Genomic DNA, 17,851 nt, shown 5'->3' with positions numbered 1-17,851 from the left:
TCATTAAAAACACAATGTGCAAAATCTATTTAAGTTTGAAAATAAAATACGTGATATACGCTTTTCTGTAGTTATTAGATTCAAGATTATAGACAAAATTGAGAGGAAAAACCAAAACCAAAAGAACAAAGAAATGCCACGGAAAATGGATAGATGGAACATATTAAATTATACAAACTATCGGAAAATCGTTTCCATGATTTACAATTGGATCCACTTGAAATAAGTAACTTAAATAGCAGTAGTCGAAACAGTTCACGGTGATTTATTTTTATAATATCTTGATTTAGGAAATATATATACACATAATCTTAAGTACAGCACTGATAAGATTAAGTGTTCTCGGTAGTTATCTGTATATCACTGAAACTACTTATCAAATGAAAAATATTTTCATTACATAAATCAATACTTTGATCAATATTAATAGGAGTTTTGTATAGCCGTCAATGTAGAGGTTAATTTTATTTATTTACAACTATGGGTTGCGGTAGTAAAATCAAAGAAGATAGAGATCATGAATTGTATACAAAGAAATTCCTACAGACAATCAAATTGCTGCTTCTTGGTACTGGTGAGTCTGGGAAAACGACTATTATCAAGCAGATGAAGATTTTGCATATCAATGGCTATTCAAACGAGTAAGTTTATATAATTAATTTATTAATTTTTTCTCGGGTCTTCCTGCCATTCTATGGTTTAGTAGTATCTACTGTATGATGTGTTTGGGCAATCTGTTTTCGTTTATTCTTTGTAAATGTACCATATAACCTGTTTGTTCTCAGTTCCTGTTGTTATTGAATCGCCTACTCCCGTACGCTGTTTGACGTCATCATTTTTAACTCGATCTCTTCTGGATATTCACAAATATTATCTCAACATATCCATATATGTCATCTCTAGCTTTCTTCTGCCATTTTCGCGATTTTACATCTCTGCACTATATAATAGGTTAGATTACTTTTGATAAAAATTTGATATTTCAATTTTAGAGCTCCATCTTAAGGAATTCTTATATTTTTCCTGCCATCATTACGGTGTCGTCGGCATGTAATATTAATCTAAATAATATATTTTTTCCATTACCAATTATTATCAATTTCGGCATCATCTAGTGATTCTGTGAATATACATTTAGGGTATAATTTGAAGGGAGATGAAGACATGGCATTCCCCAAAAATGCCTTTCAATTATGTACTTTATTTGTATTGTATATTATTAATTAAAGTAAGAAGGCTTCTTTGTCCTGTTTTATGGTGTTGAATCGTGGGCCTTGAACGAAGATATGTGCAACAGATTGGAAGCATTTGAAATGTGGGTGTATCGGAGAATACTCAAGAACCTGTGGACTGACTGATTACAAATAAAGAGGTCCTGAGAAGAATGAAGATTAAGTGAGCGGTACACCATTATTACAAACAATCCTCTGTAGCAAATTATGCAAAAATACGAAGATTGTACTGGGCAGGTCATCTTACAAGAATAGATAATAACAGGATACCTAGTAGAACGCTTAGTGAAGTATAGTGGGGCGTCGGCAGTAGGAAGACCAAGGAAGAGTTGGAGACGAAGTGAGAACCAATGCTAAAGTGATATTGAGGGTGGATAACTAGATGAAAGAAACCAACTAAAGGGATGCTTGGAGGCGGAGGGAAGGCCAGGGCACGACTTGGAATGTAGCGATATTAAGGGAGAAAGACAGAGAAATTTAGAATTGTTTGAAAGATAAAAATAATATGATTAGATGTGTTTGAATCACTTACTCCTACAAGATCCTTAATATTACGACTTTTGTATATAATTAATGAGTCAAGATAACTTGAATTTTATAGCGTTGGTTTTTTTTCAACGGGCGTATATTTTTTTATAATTAAAAAAATCGTTTTTATTGGGCATAGGCTTTCTTTTCAGCATTTCAAACTCAAAATATATCATCATATGTTATTGCCTTGTCTTTGAATCTTTCAATTATGCTGTGCTATTTGCATGAAAATATCGGTAAGTGTTTTACTAATGTTTAATGATAGCTGGCGTTATCAGTACATGGCGTTATGTGGTATGATTCAATACAAAGAGAAAAAGTGTCAGAGAAGGCTGTACTGTAGACTAGCGCGAACCTTCGTTTTCAAAATTTGAAATTGAATAAAGTAATTTTATTATTTATATTTTAAACAAATTATATTAAAATCATAGAATAAATTATTGTTTGCTCCTAACGCCACCTATTAACATTAACAAAGCATACTTTGTTTACTTCTGACAGATCTGTCAAATTCAGACGAAATAATAAATTAAGGTCTATTTGCTCAACTCAGGCATATTTTGACAGATTTATAGCTGGAAACCTACAACACAAAAGTTCCTAGCTCACACTATTAACAGCTTAAATAAACTTTTATTACAGACTTCTTTCATTGAAAAAAGAAGAATTATTATAAATAGTGGAAGTGTATACTAAACCCATAAAATTTTGGGTAGTATATATTAAAAAAATATATTTCAGTTGTTATAATTTAACATAACTTTATTATATGGTGCAAATAAATAAATATTAATTGTCGGTAATTCGTAAAGTTCTATTTTATTTACTATTAATATTGGCTATGAGTACGTGTGCTTGATTGTATAGTAATTTTCAGCCACTTCTAGTCTGTCAAAAAGTAACTAACTTCGCAAAAAAATAATTACTAAATTCACTAGACAGTTCGGACTGGGAATAGCGAACCGACTATAATAAAAAATCATTTGTTAGTAAATTTAATTATCATACTCACTAAATAAGATGTTTAAAAATAATGACTGTATTTATATGAAATTATTTTAATTGGTATATTGTTATTAATTGGATGACATTTAGGACTTTTAAATTTTGACAATCGCTTCCAATCGAACCATGTTTTGATAGATATTCTTTCACTTTTTTACTCCTCATCATCGAGTTAGAATCTATGGAGAAGCTATGAGCATATTAACGTATGTATTAAAAACGGCGTAGGTAGGCGTGGCTAACGATGATACCAATATGGCGGTGGGATCATGGCCGGACTTAATAATATTAAAACTACTATAAAAATATGACTAGTTATTCAGAAGATTTAATCATAATCTAAAAAAGTGCAATACATTTTTAATAAACTATGAATTATTTATCCCACGGTAAACACTAAAAACACGATATATTATACATAAAGATAAATTAATACAGTCAAATACTATTAATTTATTCTCTGAAGTACGGGCCATTACTTTGTTTACATATTTGTATACTAACCTGTAGAACGTTATTCCTGAAGATTTTTTATTAGCATTGCTTCTGCTACTGCAACTACGTTGAGAACAAGAAACCATTATTATGCACTATCACAATATATTATTACAGTTTCTATAAAAGTATTATAAAACTAAAAATATTCGAAAAACAACAAACGTAAACAAACATATACGATCTGTCAAGAGTGTCAAAACAATTTGGCCGAAGTGAGGTCGTTTTTAGTCACGTGATGCCCTCTCCATAGATTCTAACTCGATGCTCCTCATTTAATGTCTGTAATGTGTTAGTTATTTTACATGCAGTTGTTAATTTAAATTTGCTTAGAGTAAATATATGATGACTAGAAACAAATTGATCGAGAGACAATATTTCAAATTATTTCTTCCTTAAATATTGCTCTAATTGTTAAAATATTTAAAACTTTTGTTTTCTAGTGAAAGAAGAGAAAAAATTCCATTTATAAGGCAAAATATTCACGAGTCTATATACGACATCGTTAGTAACATGAATAGAATTAATCCTCCAGTAGAAGCACAAAGTGAAGAAAGTAAAGCATCTATTGAATACATTTTAAACCTAGGACCAGATTGCCCAAGTGAATTTACGGAGGTAAGATGCTTCATTATAATGTATCATAGGCATTTTAAATGCTTTTTAACCCTTGAAACATTATTTTTAAAATGAACGTGGTATAAACACTTTTTATCGCGGGGAGGAAAATCTTAAAAAAAACCTTCAGACCTGTGTATAGTATTTATAAAGTCAGTTGAAACATTTCACTCCGACGAGATTTATAAGGGCAGTTCAATATTACATTTACCGGTAATCAAGTTAAAGTATAAATAACACGCGTCAATGTTTCAAACGTATTTGAACAATCCCCGTACTTCGTAGGAAAGAGATAGAAGAAAGAGAGAATGAAAGATACACCCCATCAAATAAATATTGGACATTGATATGTTATTCAAAATCACCAATATTTAACAGGCTACTTGGAGGTTCGCTTTTAGCCGCTGGCGATGGTGTACAGATAAGAAACGCTGTTGAATCATGCCAGTGCTGTACAACTAAAATGTTAATTATTTTTACGAAGTATAATAACTGTTTTAAATCATTATACTGTCAATATGGCATATTGCCATTATATATAAATTATTTTTGTTGCTAAATATATGTTAAAAACTTTTTTATACACTTATGTAAATTACGACAGTTTTAAGTAAATTAAAATTGTCCTTATTCTGTTCTTCATTAATCTATATTTGAATATAAAAATAAATGATGCGCTCATGTCTGGTAATATGATATTATTCTTTTAATGTTTGTAGGCTACCAGTTTTTTAGGTGTTTCAACTGACTTTATAAATACTATAGAAGATGTCATCGGTTGCTCTTAGTTTCTGACCAATCAGCGTATTGGCTGCGTATATGGTGGATTCTAGTCAGTCGTTCCTCTTTCTATGTAACAGACGTATACCTAACACCTAACGTTAGTGTCAAGGTTTGACATCCATATTTCATGATAGGAAGGATGCAGTGGTTGAAAACTTTCCTTCTCAAATATTGAGGTATTTTGCGGTTCTTAAGTATCCAACTAAGTTTTCCAAATCCTGCCCATGTCAGTTTTGCTCTTCTAGTGATTTCGCCACTCTTTGTCAAGCTTCAGAATGTGGCCTCACGTTGATGCCATATGTTGACCAATTTGTACTTTTGAATACGTTTTTCTACACAAACAAAAATCAAAGTCGAAGGACCAAACACGAAATCCACGGAATATTCTTATACAGAAAAATAATATCCGCTGGAAATGAAATATTAGAAAACGATAACATCGAGGAAAGCTGGGAAAACTCAAAAATAACATACTTAACGCAGCAATCGAATCACTTGGAGAGAGGAAAGTAACGAACACTATAATATCAAAAAAACAAAAAAAAAAAAGCTCATGGTTTAGAGAGGAAGTGAAGACAAAATAGAAGGAAAAGAAGAAAGCATTTTTACAATACAGAACACAACAAACACAGCAGGTATACACCCACTATAAATGAATCAGAAATGAAACGAATACTTTAGTTAGACAAATAAAAAGGGAACACTGGCAGAGCTTCTCAAAACAGATAGAACACGACTTCTACAGAAACAAAAACAAATTTGGATAAGATTACTTACGATTCCTATTTGCTAAAGGTGATGATAATGAACAATCAACACCAGAGGGGACGACAAACGAAGAAATAAATATTGTGGAGAAAGAGGTAAAGGAAGCATTAAGGAAATTAAAAAATAGAAAATCACCAGGAGAGAACAGAATATTGAACGAACTCCTAAAGTACGGAGGATCAGATCTGACCAAACAACTATTAAAACTTATCCAAAAAATAATAGAACAAAACTGAATTCCTCAAGAATGAAGATCAAGCATCCTAATACCTCTTTTCAAAGGAGACAAATCGGACCCGGAAAATTACAGAGGAACTAATTCATTAAACTCTATACTAAAATTAATAACCAAAGTGATGGCAAATAAACTGAATGAAATTATGACACTAGCAGAAGAACAACAAGGATTTGGGTCGGCAATATCATGCACCGGCGCTATATTTATAATGAAGCAAGTGCAAGAGAAATTCTAAAGAAAGAACTAACTGATCCTGTTAAAGCTGGCATTGGGATAATGCAGGGAGATTCCCTGAGTCATCTGTTGTTCAACCTTATTATGGATGAAATAAGAACTAAAAAAGGACACCAAATGAGAAAAACAACTTAAAATAATCTGTTATGCAGAGACGCAATACTACTCTCTCTAAGTGAAGATTAAATTTAACAGAAAGCTTAACATGTTAATTTCCCCAAAAAAGACAAAATGTATGGTTATAACAGCAAATTTACTAAGATGTAAATAAGAGCTGAAAGGTCAGATAATAGAACAAGTGATGGAGTTTAGATGCCGTTTGTTTTCCAAAAGTAGTTTGTCTTCATTTCTTCATTAGTTGTTTAATTTAGTTGCTTATTTTGTCTTCTTTAGTTTTTGTTGTCTTTGAGACCCATAGACCCGCTGTGTGGGTGTGGATAGCTATGATCATTGCATGTCTTCTAAGGATAGATGGCACATAAAGAAATCTCACATTCATTTATGTAGAGTCCAAACTACTCGATTCTGTTTTTCAGAACATTTTCAGGCAGATGAAAAGAATATTCGAAATTCGGCAAAAGAGACAAGCCGGATTTTAAATGAGTAGAAAAGCATGTACGCAGCAACTGATTCAGAGTGGGCGGCTGCAAACAACGTCTATCATATTAGAGGTAGCTGAACTCAAAAAAGTGAATGGAACGGAAAACCACATTGTTAACTATTTTACAAGCATCTAGAAGAAAACAAAAACCACAGCCCTTATCCTAGACATCCCTTTGGTGGACATCTTCTCGGAAGCCCATCATCATCCACCATTTTCGTTTTAGTACAGATTCTTCGGACTGTACCTTATTCTTTTTAACCCCTTGACACAAATTTCGAATGTTCTTATTAATCAAACGATATTGATTTGTAGTTTTGTTTCATGGTAGTCTCTTTTATTCTTTTTTCTAAAGCTCTGTTTCCTTTTTCCTTGCTTTTTGATAACGGTTAATGTCATTCAATGTATTTTACTATATTTATGTTTATTTTTTAGGAATACGTTTACCATGTTAAGACAGCTTGGGCTGACGGTGGAGTACAAAAGACATTTCAAAGGTCCAATGAATATCAACTAATTGATAGTGCAGAACAGTAAGTTTACGAAATGAGTACAGTCGAAAGCCCACTTAGGTTTAGTAAATTATAAATTTACAGTATTTGTCTTCAGTAGTGTCCAGTGTATTATTAAAAAATATTTAATTATGATTTTAGTTTCTTAAATCAAGTAGACGTCGTTTCCAAACCGGACTACCTACCAACAAATCAAGATATACTATTCTGTAGGATAATGACTGTATCCATTTCAAAAATAGAATTTGACATGCCAGTACCTAAACAATACGGAGGAGGCAAAGCTGAGTTTTGGATGTTCGACGTAGGAGGCCAAAGGGGAGAGAGAAAGAAGTGGATTAAAGTATTTGCGGGAATTCAGGGAATTCTGTTTCTAATTGCTGCTAGCGATTTTGATCTAATGTTAAGAGAGGATACAACCGTAAATAGACTTGAGGAATCCTTTAGGCTGTTTCAAGACATTTATTCTAGTGAGTAAGTAATTATTTATCTAAGCTCTCTACAATGATGTACCTTTTTGGCCTTTTTAAATTTTTTTAATATTTGTCATCCAGTCAACTACATGTAATCCAGCCCATTTTTATACTCATATAAGGAAAAGTCGGTAAATCCAAACCAGAACTTTTTTTAGAAATTTTCAGAAGTTTTTTAAACTGATGTATTTTATATACAGTGAACGGCTAAATTTTTGAGTTTTGAGGGAAATCCCGAAACAGGTCGATTTTTGTTATAAAATACCCATGTTATAACGTATATGGAGTAGGGATGATGTCACCGGTGTAGGTGTAGTGACGTAATCGTTAATTTTTTTAAAAAGAAATCGGTATAATGCGACACCTCATTTAAACGAGAATTTACTTCTCGTCTCTGTGAATAGAAGAGAAATGTTCAAAGTAATGAAAGAGCTAGGAATACCAAATCAGTTGGTAAATTTAACAACACTAACTCTTGAAAAAGTTGAGCATATGTAGCATTAAAAGAATCGGCTACAAAAATGAGTTTAATAATAAACACTAACAAAACGAAGTATATGAAAATAAGTATTCCTAATTCTTTCTATATGGTCTTCTTTAGTTGTAGGATTATCTCACTACATTTTATTTTTTACAAATCCTCAAATGAAAAAGACCAAAAGCGATAGACCAGAAGAAAGTGGAGGCCACATATCTTCAAAAATTTTGACCAAATTTTGCTTAAACTACATTCCTTGTAATTTTCAAATACCGTTTTCCAGTAAGTTTTTCGTCAACACATAAAATTCAATCACCTGAAAAAAAATACCAAACAACTAATAACAAATATCTAGAACTCAAGAATCTACCGTCTTCCTAGCCTTTTATTGAACAAAATACATTAGAGGACCATCTTTCTTGAAATTTCTCTTGGCCTGATTAGATGGAGATTTTCGGATGCCAGTAGTGACAATTATGTTTGTTGAATCTGCCATTGTCCGTAAATTTTGCCTCTTGAGCCAAATAATATTACTAATAATAAACAATCTTCATTGTCATTGTTCTGGATAATAATTCACAAAAATTAATCCTTTTTCTAGGTCAGCATTATTTAAGGAATGCACAGTGGTGTAGAAACAAGAAAATAGCCAAATACTTCCAAAGAATCGCCCTTGTATATATATATATATATATATATATATATATATATATATATATATATATATATATATATATATATATATATATATATATATATATATATATAATCATCCATCGACAGTCACTAATACTCAGTATTTGTTATATATATATATATATATATATATATATATATATATATATATATATATATATATATATATATATATTTACTTTATAGTCCTTTTATTTACTAATCGTATTGCAATTTTAGGTATGTGGAAAAAGTTGCGATGATAGTATTTTTAAATAAACAAGATCTCTTACAGAGAAAAATTGAGCAAGGCAGGAAATTGTCGAAGTACTTTCCGGAATATTCGCATTTTAACGTAAGCGATACCAGTGAATATGAAAAAGCAAAATTATTTATGAAACAAAAACTATTAGTAAGTACATATAGCGTTACCTATATTTATACTAGTTATAAGTTAAAATAGCCTGTAATTTAAAATTAGCAGTTAAATATATAATATTTGTCTTTGTAGGACAGAAAACAAAATTTTATCATGATCTTTCCACTTTTTTTGTTGCTTTTCCAATGAATTGTTAGTGATTATAGTTCTCCTATATATAAAAATAGATAAATATAGTTATTCTATCTTTAGAGGAAGAAGAAGAAAACTTGAAAGACGAAAGAGATGAGGTAAGGAGAACAGACAAGAGGGAAGAGGAACCACCAACGATTCTTGAAGTTAAATATGCTGTTAAGAATCTAGCCAGAAACAAATCATCCGGAATAGATAATCTCCCAGCTGAACTATATTATAACGAAGGTGGTCACGATACCATAATGGCATTACAGCAGTTTATAAAAGAAATATGGACACAGAAATCCCTTTCCAATGATTGGAATATTAGAAAACTTTGCACCATACACAAAAAAGGAGATATCTTTGAATGCTCTAACCACAGAGGAATTACGCTTCTAAATGCAGCGTATAAAATATTTTCCATAGTACTATGTCACCGTATGGCACGTATGCAGAACGGATAGTAGGAAAATACCAGGCTGGTTTCAGAGGTGGTAAATCGACAATTCATCAGATTGCAACCCTGAAACAAATTTTAGAAAAAAACACGGGAATATGGCATTGATACTCATCACATATTTATAGACTACAAACTCTGTGAATAGAAGAGAAATGTTCAAAGCAATGAAAGAGATAGGAATACCAAATCAGTTGGTAAATTTAACAAAATTAACTCTATAAAAAGTTGAATGTAGAGTACGAATTCAGGGGGAACTGTCTGAACCTTTTAAAAAAAATAACGGGCTGCGCCAGAGAGACCCGCTCTCCTGTATACTGTTCAATCTGGCTCTGAAAAAAGTAATACGTATGTCACAAATCACAACCATTGGTTCAATATATAATAAAGCAGTGAAAATCCTTGCCTATGCTGACGATTTCAATATTGTTAGGAGTACGGAAAACGTTGTACGAGAGGCGTATGTAGCAATAAAAGAATCAGCTACAAAAATGGGTTTAATAATAAACACCAACAAAACGATGAAAATAAGCACGTAACCACAAATCCTACAACACTTGTTATAGAAAACGACATCATCGAAGCAGTAAACGAATTTGTATAGCTGGAAGAGCTCCTTAACACTGAAAATAATACTACCGCAGAATTTGCATAGCCAACAGATACTATTTTGGACTCAATTTGCTCCTTAAATCCACAATTATATTGAGAAATACAAAAATAGAACTCTACAAAACAATAATACGCCCAGTCCTGACGTATGATTCAGAGACCTGGACTCTAACAAAAAGTAATAAAAACATGTTATGATCTTTGGAAAGAAAATTACTAAGGCGAATCTATGGAGCAGTGAATGACAATGGAGTGTGGAGAAGACGATACAATTTCGAACTTTATAGAATATACCAGGAACCAGATATCATAAAACATATTAAGATAGGGCGTCTGAGGTAGATAAGGCATGTAATGCGGATGAAACAAAATGACTCAGCTAGAAAAACGCTCCTTGATAGACCCATTGGTCAGAAAAGAAGAGGAATACGCAGAACAAGGTTCCTTGATAACATCGACGAAGACATGAGAAATATGGGAATACGAACTTCACGGAGGTAGGCTATGGATAGGGATGACTGGAGAGAAATTCTTGAGGAGACTAGGGCCCCAGAAGGGTTGTAAAACCAGAATGATGATGATTATAGTTATCTTTATGCATGTTTAAGTTAAATATTGTTTTATGTGGGATTAAACCGCAATTTTGGTTGTGTTGATATATGGGATTAGGTAACACGACATTTAAAGAATCACTTAAACCACAATATAAATATCAAAAAGGGAACCATCAAATCAATATATGACAGAACCCAAAACACCGGCTCTAACAAAAATGCATTACAGGAAGAAAAAATCTCCTAAGAACGGCTTTAACAAAAATGATTATCCATTGTTACTTACAAACAACGAATTCCATAAAATTGAAGAAAACAAAAACACCTAAATGATTCAGAAATACTTACAAAAAAGGGATTTGAAAGATCTTCTTCTTGTAGTTCCTTCTCCTATCGGAGGTTGGCTAGCATCACAGCTATCCGTACCTTATTAGCGGCTTCTCTGAAAAGATCTACTGAGCTGCAACTATACCACTCTCTTAGGTTTCTTAGCCAAGAAATTCTTCGTCTTCCTATGGATCTTTTACCCTTGATTTTACCTTGCATTATGAGCCTTAATATCTCATATTTCGCACCTCTGGTAATGTGGCCTAAATATTCCAACTTTCTTGTTTTGATGTGCTTTCCAACTTCTTTATATTATCCACTTTTCCATTCCATACAGCGTGTCGAGAACACGTAGCATCTCAGGCTCTTATTCTCAGCTCCAGAGGAAGGTCTCGATTAACAAACATTGTTTTCATTTTTATAAATGCTTGTCTTGCCATTTCAATGGTGTCCTTATTTCTCTACCTTGGTCATTGTTTTGATTTACCCAAGTTCCCAGATATTTGTAGTTATTCACTCTTTCTACTTGTTTTCCTTCGATATCTAGCCTTCCTACTGTATGTTGCTTAGAAATAATCATGCACTTGATTTTCTTAACGTTTATTTTTAGTCCATATTTTATACTGACTTAATGTAATCTATTTACTAACCGTTGCAGTGCTTCTAGACTGTCTGCAAAACCAGTGGTTTCGTCTGCGAATCTCATGTTGTTTAAGAGTTTTCAGTTTATTGATATACCTTGTTGTTGCTCTGATATTGCTTCCTTAAAAATAGCTTCGCTGTACAGATTGAAAAAAAATGGGGACAGCACGCAACCCTGTCTAACACCTCTTTTGATTTCTATATTTTCTGTATCGACATTTTCGAATATAACCTTTGCTTTTTGATTCCAATACAGATTGACAATAACCCGTATATCTCGACTATCCACATTCTTTTCTTTTAACAGTGTTACGAGTTTCTGATGTACTCTATCAAAAGTCTTTTGATAATCTATAAAGCAGACATAGAGATCCTAGTTCATATCTAGTCGTCTTTGCGCGAGAACGTTAAAAGCGAACAGAGATTCTCTCGTTCCTAGTCCTCCTCTGAATCCAAACTGGGTGTCATTTATATCTTCTTCTATTTTTTTGTATAGTTTCCATGTATTATTTTGAGAAATATCTTAAGTGTGTGGCTTATTAAGGAAATTGTTCTGTACTGGGAGGATTCTGTCGCACGTACTGACTTTGGTAGTGTTACAAACATGGACAGCAACCAATCTTCGGCTATTACTCCAGTTGTATATACTTTGTTGAACATATCTAAAAGTATATGCAGTGTTTCTTCGTAAATGGAAAGATGCATCACTATATAATCATGAATGAAACGAACAGCAAAAAGAGAAAAATCGAAGACACAGCCCTCATCTTTCTAAAAGAAGAAAAATGTGTAGTAAACACATCAATAGAATGTAGCAGGCTCTGATTACCAATACTGAAAGAAAGAAGAACTCAGCAATAAGAATATGCCAACATTAATGAGGTCAACATAATATAAAGTCAGAGACACATCATCTAAATTAACTATATAAACACAGAAAGATCAGAATTTGATATCAATCCGAGGACATAAGAACACCCATAAGAGGGGTAAGTGATGTTAGTAGTTGTGGGTTACGCCGTGAGAGTTATGCCAAATGTTGGGCTGAAATCGCCAAATGTACATAATGTATTATGATAGCTACAGCTGTATATTCATTTGTGGGGTACGACCTTTGGCCGAGAGATATACTTCTGCTCAGTATTTCAGTTCCAGTTTTTGAGGGTTATACCCTTTGGCCTTCGATGGATATTATAATATTCGTCTATGATGCATTTTCCTGAATTTGGCCATCTTGTTTCACCGTATCTATTTGGAGTTGTTTAAAAACTCAAAACTTAAAGGTTAGCATATTATGTACTATATATGCCAAAAGTTATGCACCAATACATTTTTAAAAAAGATACACTAGGTCATTCTCAGAAGATATAGGCAAATAAATAAGTTTCTGTCGACTACTTCATGAAATATTCGCGTAATGGAAATTTTATATGAATTTCACTATAGTATTATATTTCTGTATTATTTTTTTATTGTAGGGTATCGCTCAAACGCCTGTGAATGTGGAAAAATCGGTTAAACGCGGCAAAAATATTACCGAAAGAATAGCACCAAGAGATACCTACATCCATTATACAATTGCTACAGATACAAAAAATATTAAGAGAGTATTCGATTCCGTCCATGAAAGTATTCTTCGGACCACAGTACAAGAAGTTGGCCTTCTCTGATTAATATAAGATAATTAGTATTTTTCTTTTAAGAAATTAATTATCACCATTCTTCCATTGATATAAATGAAAACGTTTATTTTTTTAATTATGTATGGGTAAACAGAGTGGATTGTTAAATAAATATTATTAACGTAAGTCATTTATTTAAATAAAACATCATATTGTCTTCCTTTTTTAATTCAGCATGCATTATATGTATGAATACGTTTTTGGAAAGATAAATAAAGATAAGTATTCTTGTAAAATCTCTCAATTATTACAAATTTTGGCATTTATTATTAGACCTTTTATAGTTTCTTTAAAACAGAACTACCGTCATCACCGTGAGCCATGATTGTGATTATTAAATAATATCCTGTTCTGGTCATATTCTACCAAATAAGTTGCCTCGAAATCCAAATTGTTCAGATCTGTTTTTTCAGTCTACTCGGGGAAAAAATGAGTTGGAATGAAAGGAAGTCATAATAAATTTTGGAAGAATATGGCTAGTATATTAGAGGCCTTTTTGACTGAGATGGAAAGGTTCTAAACCGACTAGGGAAGGTGTCCCTAGTGCTGTTAGATTCAATCCGGAGAGAAACACATACGCCATTCGCCTTCTTACTAAAACCACCCCTTCTTTGTACAAGGCACCCCGGACTAGTTCAATGGGTAAACGGAACATTAGAATACCTTGCGCAGTCTGGGAATAAAAACTGGAAGAAGATTCTAAAAACGATAAGAACCACTTAACATCTAGAGACAGTATTGTAAAGAGACAAAATATTGGGATAATAAAAGTGAAAAGTCACAAGTGGGAATGTAAAAATAAAAAAGGGGATACACTAGAGTATATTAGAAACCTGGTAGTGATCAAATGAAGGTCAAGAAAATATGTCAGAAACAGTAATTCAAAATTAGGAGGTAGCCAAAAAGGAAGCGAAAGTAAACAAATCAATACGATCAACTTGATACTAGGGAGGCTGAAGCAAAGATATATAAAATACCAAACATAGAGTAAAGAAAGTAAAAGATTTTAATTTGATTATACGTATCCGGGTCGAAAATAATAAAATACTGCTTCACGAAATAGATGTCAAAAAGCTATGGAAAAAGTACTTTGACATTAACAGGTTGACTGCATTACCAAAATATGTAAACTACGGAGCTGTGCATTATCGATCCCCCGGGATCGGTAGATTGGTGCGAACATGATGCGTTACTGACCGTTTGGGACCGGTAATGACGTAATTATTTTTTATACTTTTTTACAAAAAAGGTCAACCTGCATCAAACTGTCCCAATAACGTGAACAAAAGTCGAAAGTATCCAAACCTATGCGGAATTGCTTACGAAGTTAATGTCGCAATAAATTTGCATGATATTCACGACATAATATATGGCTATTTATTTCACTTTTTGTAGTTTTTTATAAATAAATATTAAATTTATACTTTTACAGTTCTATCATATAAATTATAGTTTTAAGATCAATTATTAAAAGCAAAAACATTTAAAAACTTACCATTGTCATCTGTTTTTGATCAGGTTTCCTGAATGTTTTAAGAGCGTAGGCGTAAAATTTCGGGCCAATGCTTTTTAAATGTATTCATTTTTTTCGAATCCTGAAAAAACTAATAAGTATTTTTGAAAAATTTACACGCAGAATGAAAGACTACATTATTACTGAGGGCCGAAAGTCCCTGAAAACTTCTATAATGTTTATTATAATAAGTTACAGGGGTGAAAAAAAAAGAGAAAATTTAGTGTGATTTTTAATTTCAAATATCTCATTCAAAAAAACTTTTTGTTTATTCTAAGGGACTTTCGGCCCTCGGTAATAATGTAATCTTTCATTCTGCGTTTAAATTTTTCAAAAATATTTGTTAGTTTTCTCAGGATTCGAAAAAAATGATTGCATTTAAAAAGCATTGGCCCGAAATTTTGCGCCTACGCTCTTAAAGTGTCAAGAGAGCCTACTATTTTTTACAGAGTTAGTGTTGTAAAAACAACAAGCTATATTAAAATTAATTTATTTTTTGTTTTCACAAATATTGGCTTGAATCTTATGTGACAGACTGTACTTCTTGCCTCAAAATATTTATGTCATAAATACCTTATAAGGGCCTTGGGTTGTAACCTTAGAGCAGGGAATTTTACTCTTCAAGGTTTTGACGAGTAAAATTCCCTACTCTAAGGTTGTAACCATTTGACGCCGGCATGTCGACACTTTTAGATAAAAATTCAAGCCAAAGAATGGCAGATGTGATTTTGTGTTCCCAAGTGATTAGCTGAACGTGCGGCTGTGTGCGCAATGGTACCTAAGCCATCTCTTCGACTCCAAAATGCAGGAAAATGTGCATTAGTTTCCACTATATTCGCGCTCCCAAAAACGCCGGTATAACAATGAACAATGTGTTAAAGCAACTCTTTAATTAGTAATAGTGGTTTTGTAAATATTCTCTAATTATTAAATGTATAGTATTGATTGATTACGCTTTATTTTTCTTTAAGTACAAGTCGATCAAACCAAACACATAAGGAATTATCGCTGTGAAGTCTGCTTACATATATCGAAGGAGACTCTTGAACAGTCCATGGTCTTAAAATATTTAGTACTGTACACCCTGGGGAAAGAAATTTAATAAGGTTTCCCCCAACAATTGGTGGAAATCAGACAAAGTTCCATCAGTTAGATTAAAAGATCAAATGATAGAAGACTTCTTAATATTTTATTAGTATAAATGATATTTGAAAACAAAAAAATGTGTAAACTAAATGTGAATGCTATTAAAGCAAGATAAACACATCCCTGGTTGTCCAGGACATTCATTGCAATAACTTGTTACTTTTATCACCATATTACTTACCTGTTTGTTTGAATGTGTTTCTCTTAATTTATGATAGCATCCTTGGCATTATCTTCTCCTTTTCTTTCCAAGTCTTGACGGTTTAACAAAAGTATGTAGAATTCATTTGGGAGTAGTGGTGTCTTCGTCTGCAACTGAAGTAAGAAGTAACCCACGTGCCAATCTTCTAAATTCCATTAGAGATAATTTTGTGGAACAACTAATCTTGTTATAAACAATCCAGAAATTTACAATAGCTGTTTCAAGAAAAAATTCAAAGGCTAGTTTACGGACCATTTTAAACTTTTTCTGAAAACGAAATGATATAAGAACGGAATAAGAACTCATCTGATGACTAAAGTCTACTCCTTTTTTGCTTGATTGTAATCAATAATTGCCTTTGGTTTCAATACAAGCTCACGTTACCAGTTTCGCTTTTCTGTTGGTTCTAAAGTAGTTGTATGGGATGGATCACTACTTAACATCAGAACTGGCCGTTTGTCCATCCATTTTGTAATATGTAAGGAGTTGTTCTGAGTACCCCAAATTTCTCACTTTTTCATTTTTTTACATCATCGTTTTGGAAATACCTCTTCTGTTGGACCTCAGGGTTCCACAATAAATAATATTTTTTTTTTGAGTAATGATTTGGCTAAAGGTAAACTCGAGTAATAATTATCAGCATACAAGTAGCGATAGAAGCCATTTTCGAATTCAACATGTTCAAGATCATACACTATCTGCTCACTCTGAGTATTTGCATTAGTAGTCATATTTTTACCACGACAAACGGTTATGTTTTTAGTATATCCATCCACTGTACATATGTTATATAATTTAATTCCATAGGGGTATTTTATTTGGCAGATATTGCTTTATTTGCAGTCTTCCTTGATATGGTACTATACTTTCATCGACTACCAAAATCTGTCCTAGAGTTAATACAACTTGAAAATTTTTGTTCAATACTTTTAAAACTTCACCTAACTTATAGAGCAGATCATCTTTATTACACTGCTCATTAATATAAAAATGAATGCAACGCATCAGTAAAAGGAACCAGTCTCGTCTCATGGTATTCGTAATAAACTCATTCCTGAACATGGGACCTTTCGAATAATATAAATTTATTGCGGGACCATCAACTAATCCCATAACTACACATATTGGAAAAAAAAAGTTTAAGTTGGGCTATATCGCAGTCAACCCAGGAACGTATACGTGATTTTGATCGAGGTATATTTAACAATATTTCCCGAGCAAATCTATTTGTTTCAGTAACAATATTCTGTAAAAGATCATCGGTTACAAATAACTTGTAAGCGTCTATAGGATTTTTTATTTCGTTTACGTTAAAATGTAATATAGGCATATCTTGATATTGTTTCACCATCTTCATTGTCACTCTGATCTATATCATGCCACTCATTTTCATCATCATTTCCAGATTCTGACATTTTTTCGCTTTCAATTTCTGTCTCATTATCATCATCAAATAAATTACTCGCACTTACATCATTGTACAATTCATCTGAAGAAAGAACATAGTTTTTGTCGAT

At 32.4% G+C, this 17,851-nt stretch overlaps 1 protein-coding gene across 1 annotated transcript; it reads left to right on the top strand.

The window, feature by feature from the left end:
* The first annotated feature begins 378 nt into the window (after positions 1-378).
* On the top strand, positions 379-13,599 carry Galphaf (G protein alpha subunit f). Its single transcript, XM_072531772.1, has 6 exons — positions 379-641; positions 3,707-3,881; positions 6,941-7,038; positions 7,159-7,491; positions 8,884-9,055; positions 13,270-13,599. The coding sequence occupies exons 1-6, from the start codon at positions 481-483 to the stop codon at positions 13,459-13,461; spliced, it is 1,131 nt and encodes a 376-aa protein (XP_072387873.1). The 5' UTR covers positions 379-480; the 3' UTR covers positions 13,462-13,599.
* Positions 13,600-17,851: the final 4,252 nt, after the last annotated feature.

Source organism: Diabrotica undecimpunctata, chromosome 5 (assembly GCF_040954645.1).
Source record: "Diabrotica undecimpunctata isolate CICGRU chromosome 5, icDiaUnde3, whole genome shotgun sequence".
Taxonomy (NCBI): Eukaryota; Metazoa; Arthropoda; class Insecta; order Coleoptera; family Chrysomelidae; genus Diabrotica; species Diabrotica undecimpunctata.
Note: the sequence above shows the minus strand (reverse complement) of the source record. Positions and strands in the feature narration are given on the sequence as shown.

What these genes read in the sequence shown, in the direction of transcription:
- Galphaf (XM_072531772.1), top strand. Translation starts at nt 481, where the DNA reads ATGGGTTGCGGTAGTAAAATCAAAGAAGATAGAGATCATGAATTGTAT. An exon ending in CTAATTGATAGTGCAGAACA is followed by an intron (nt 7,039 to 7,158) that starts GTAAGTTTACGA and finishes TTATGATTTTAG; the next exon opens with TTTCTTAAATCAAGTAGACG. An exon ending in CAAGACATTTATTCTAGTGA is followed by an intron (nt 7,492 to 8,883) that starts GTAAGTAATTAT and finishes TTGCAATTTTAG; the next exon opens with GTATGTGGAAAAAGTTGCGA.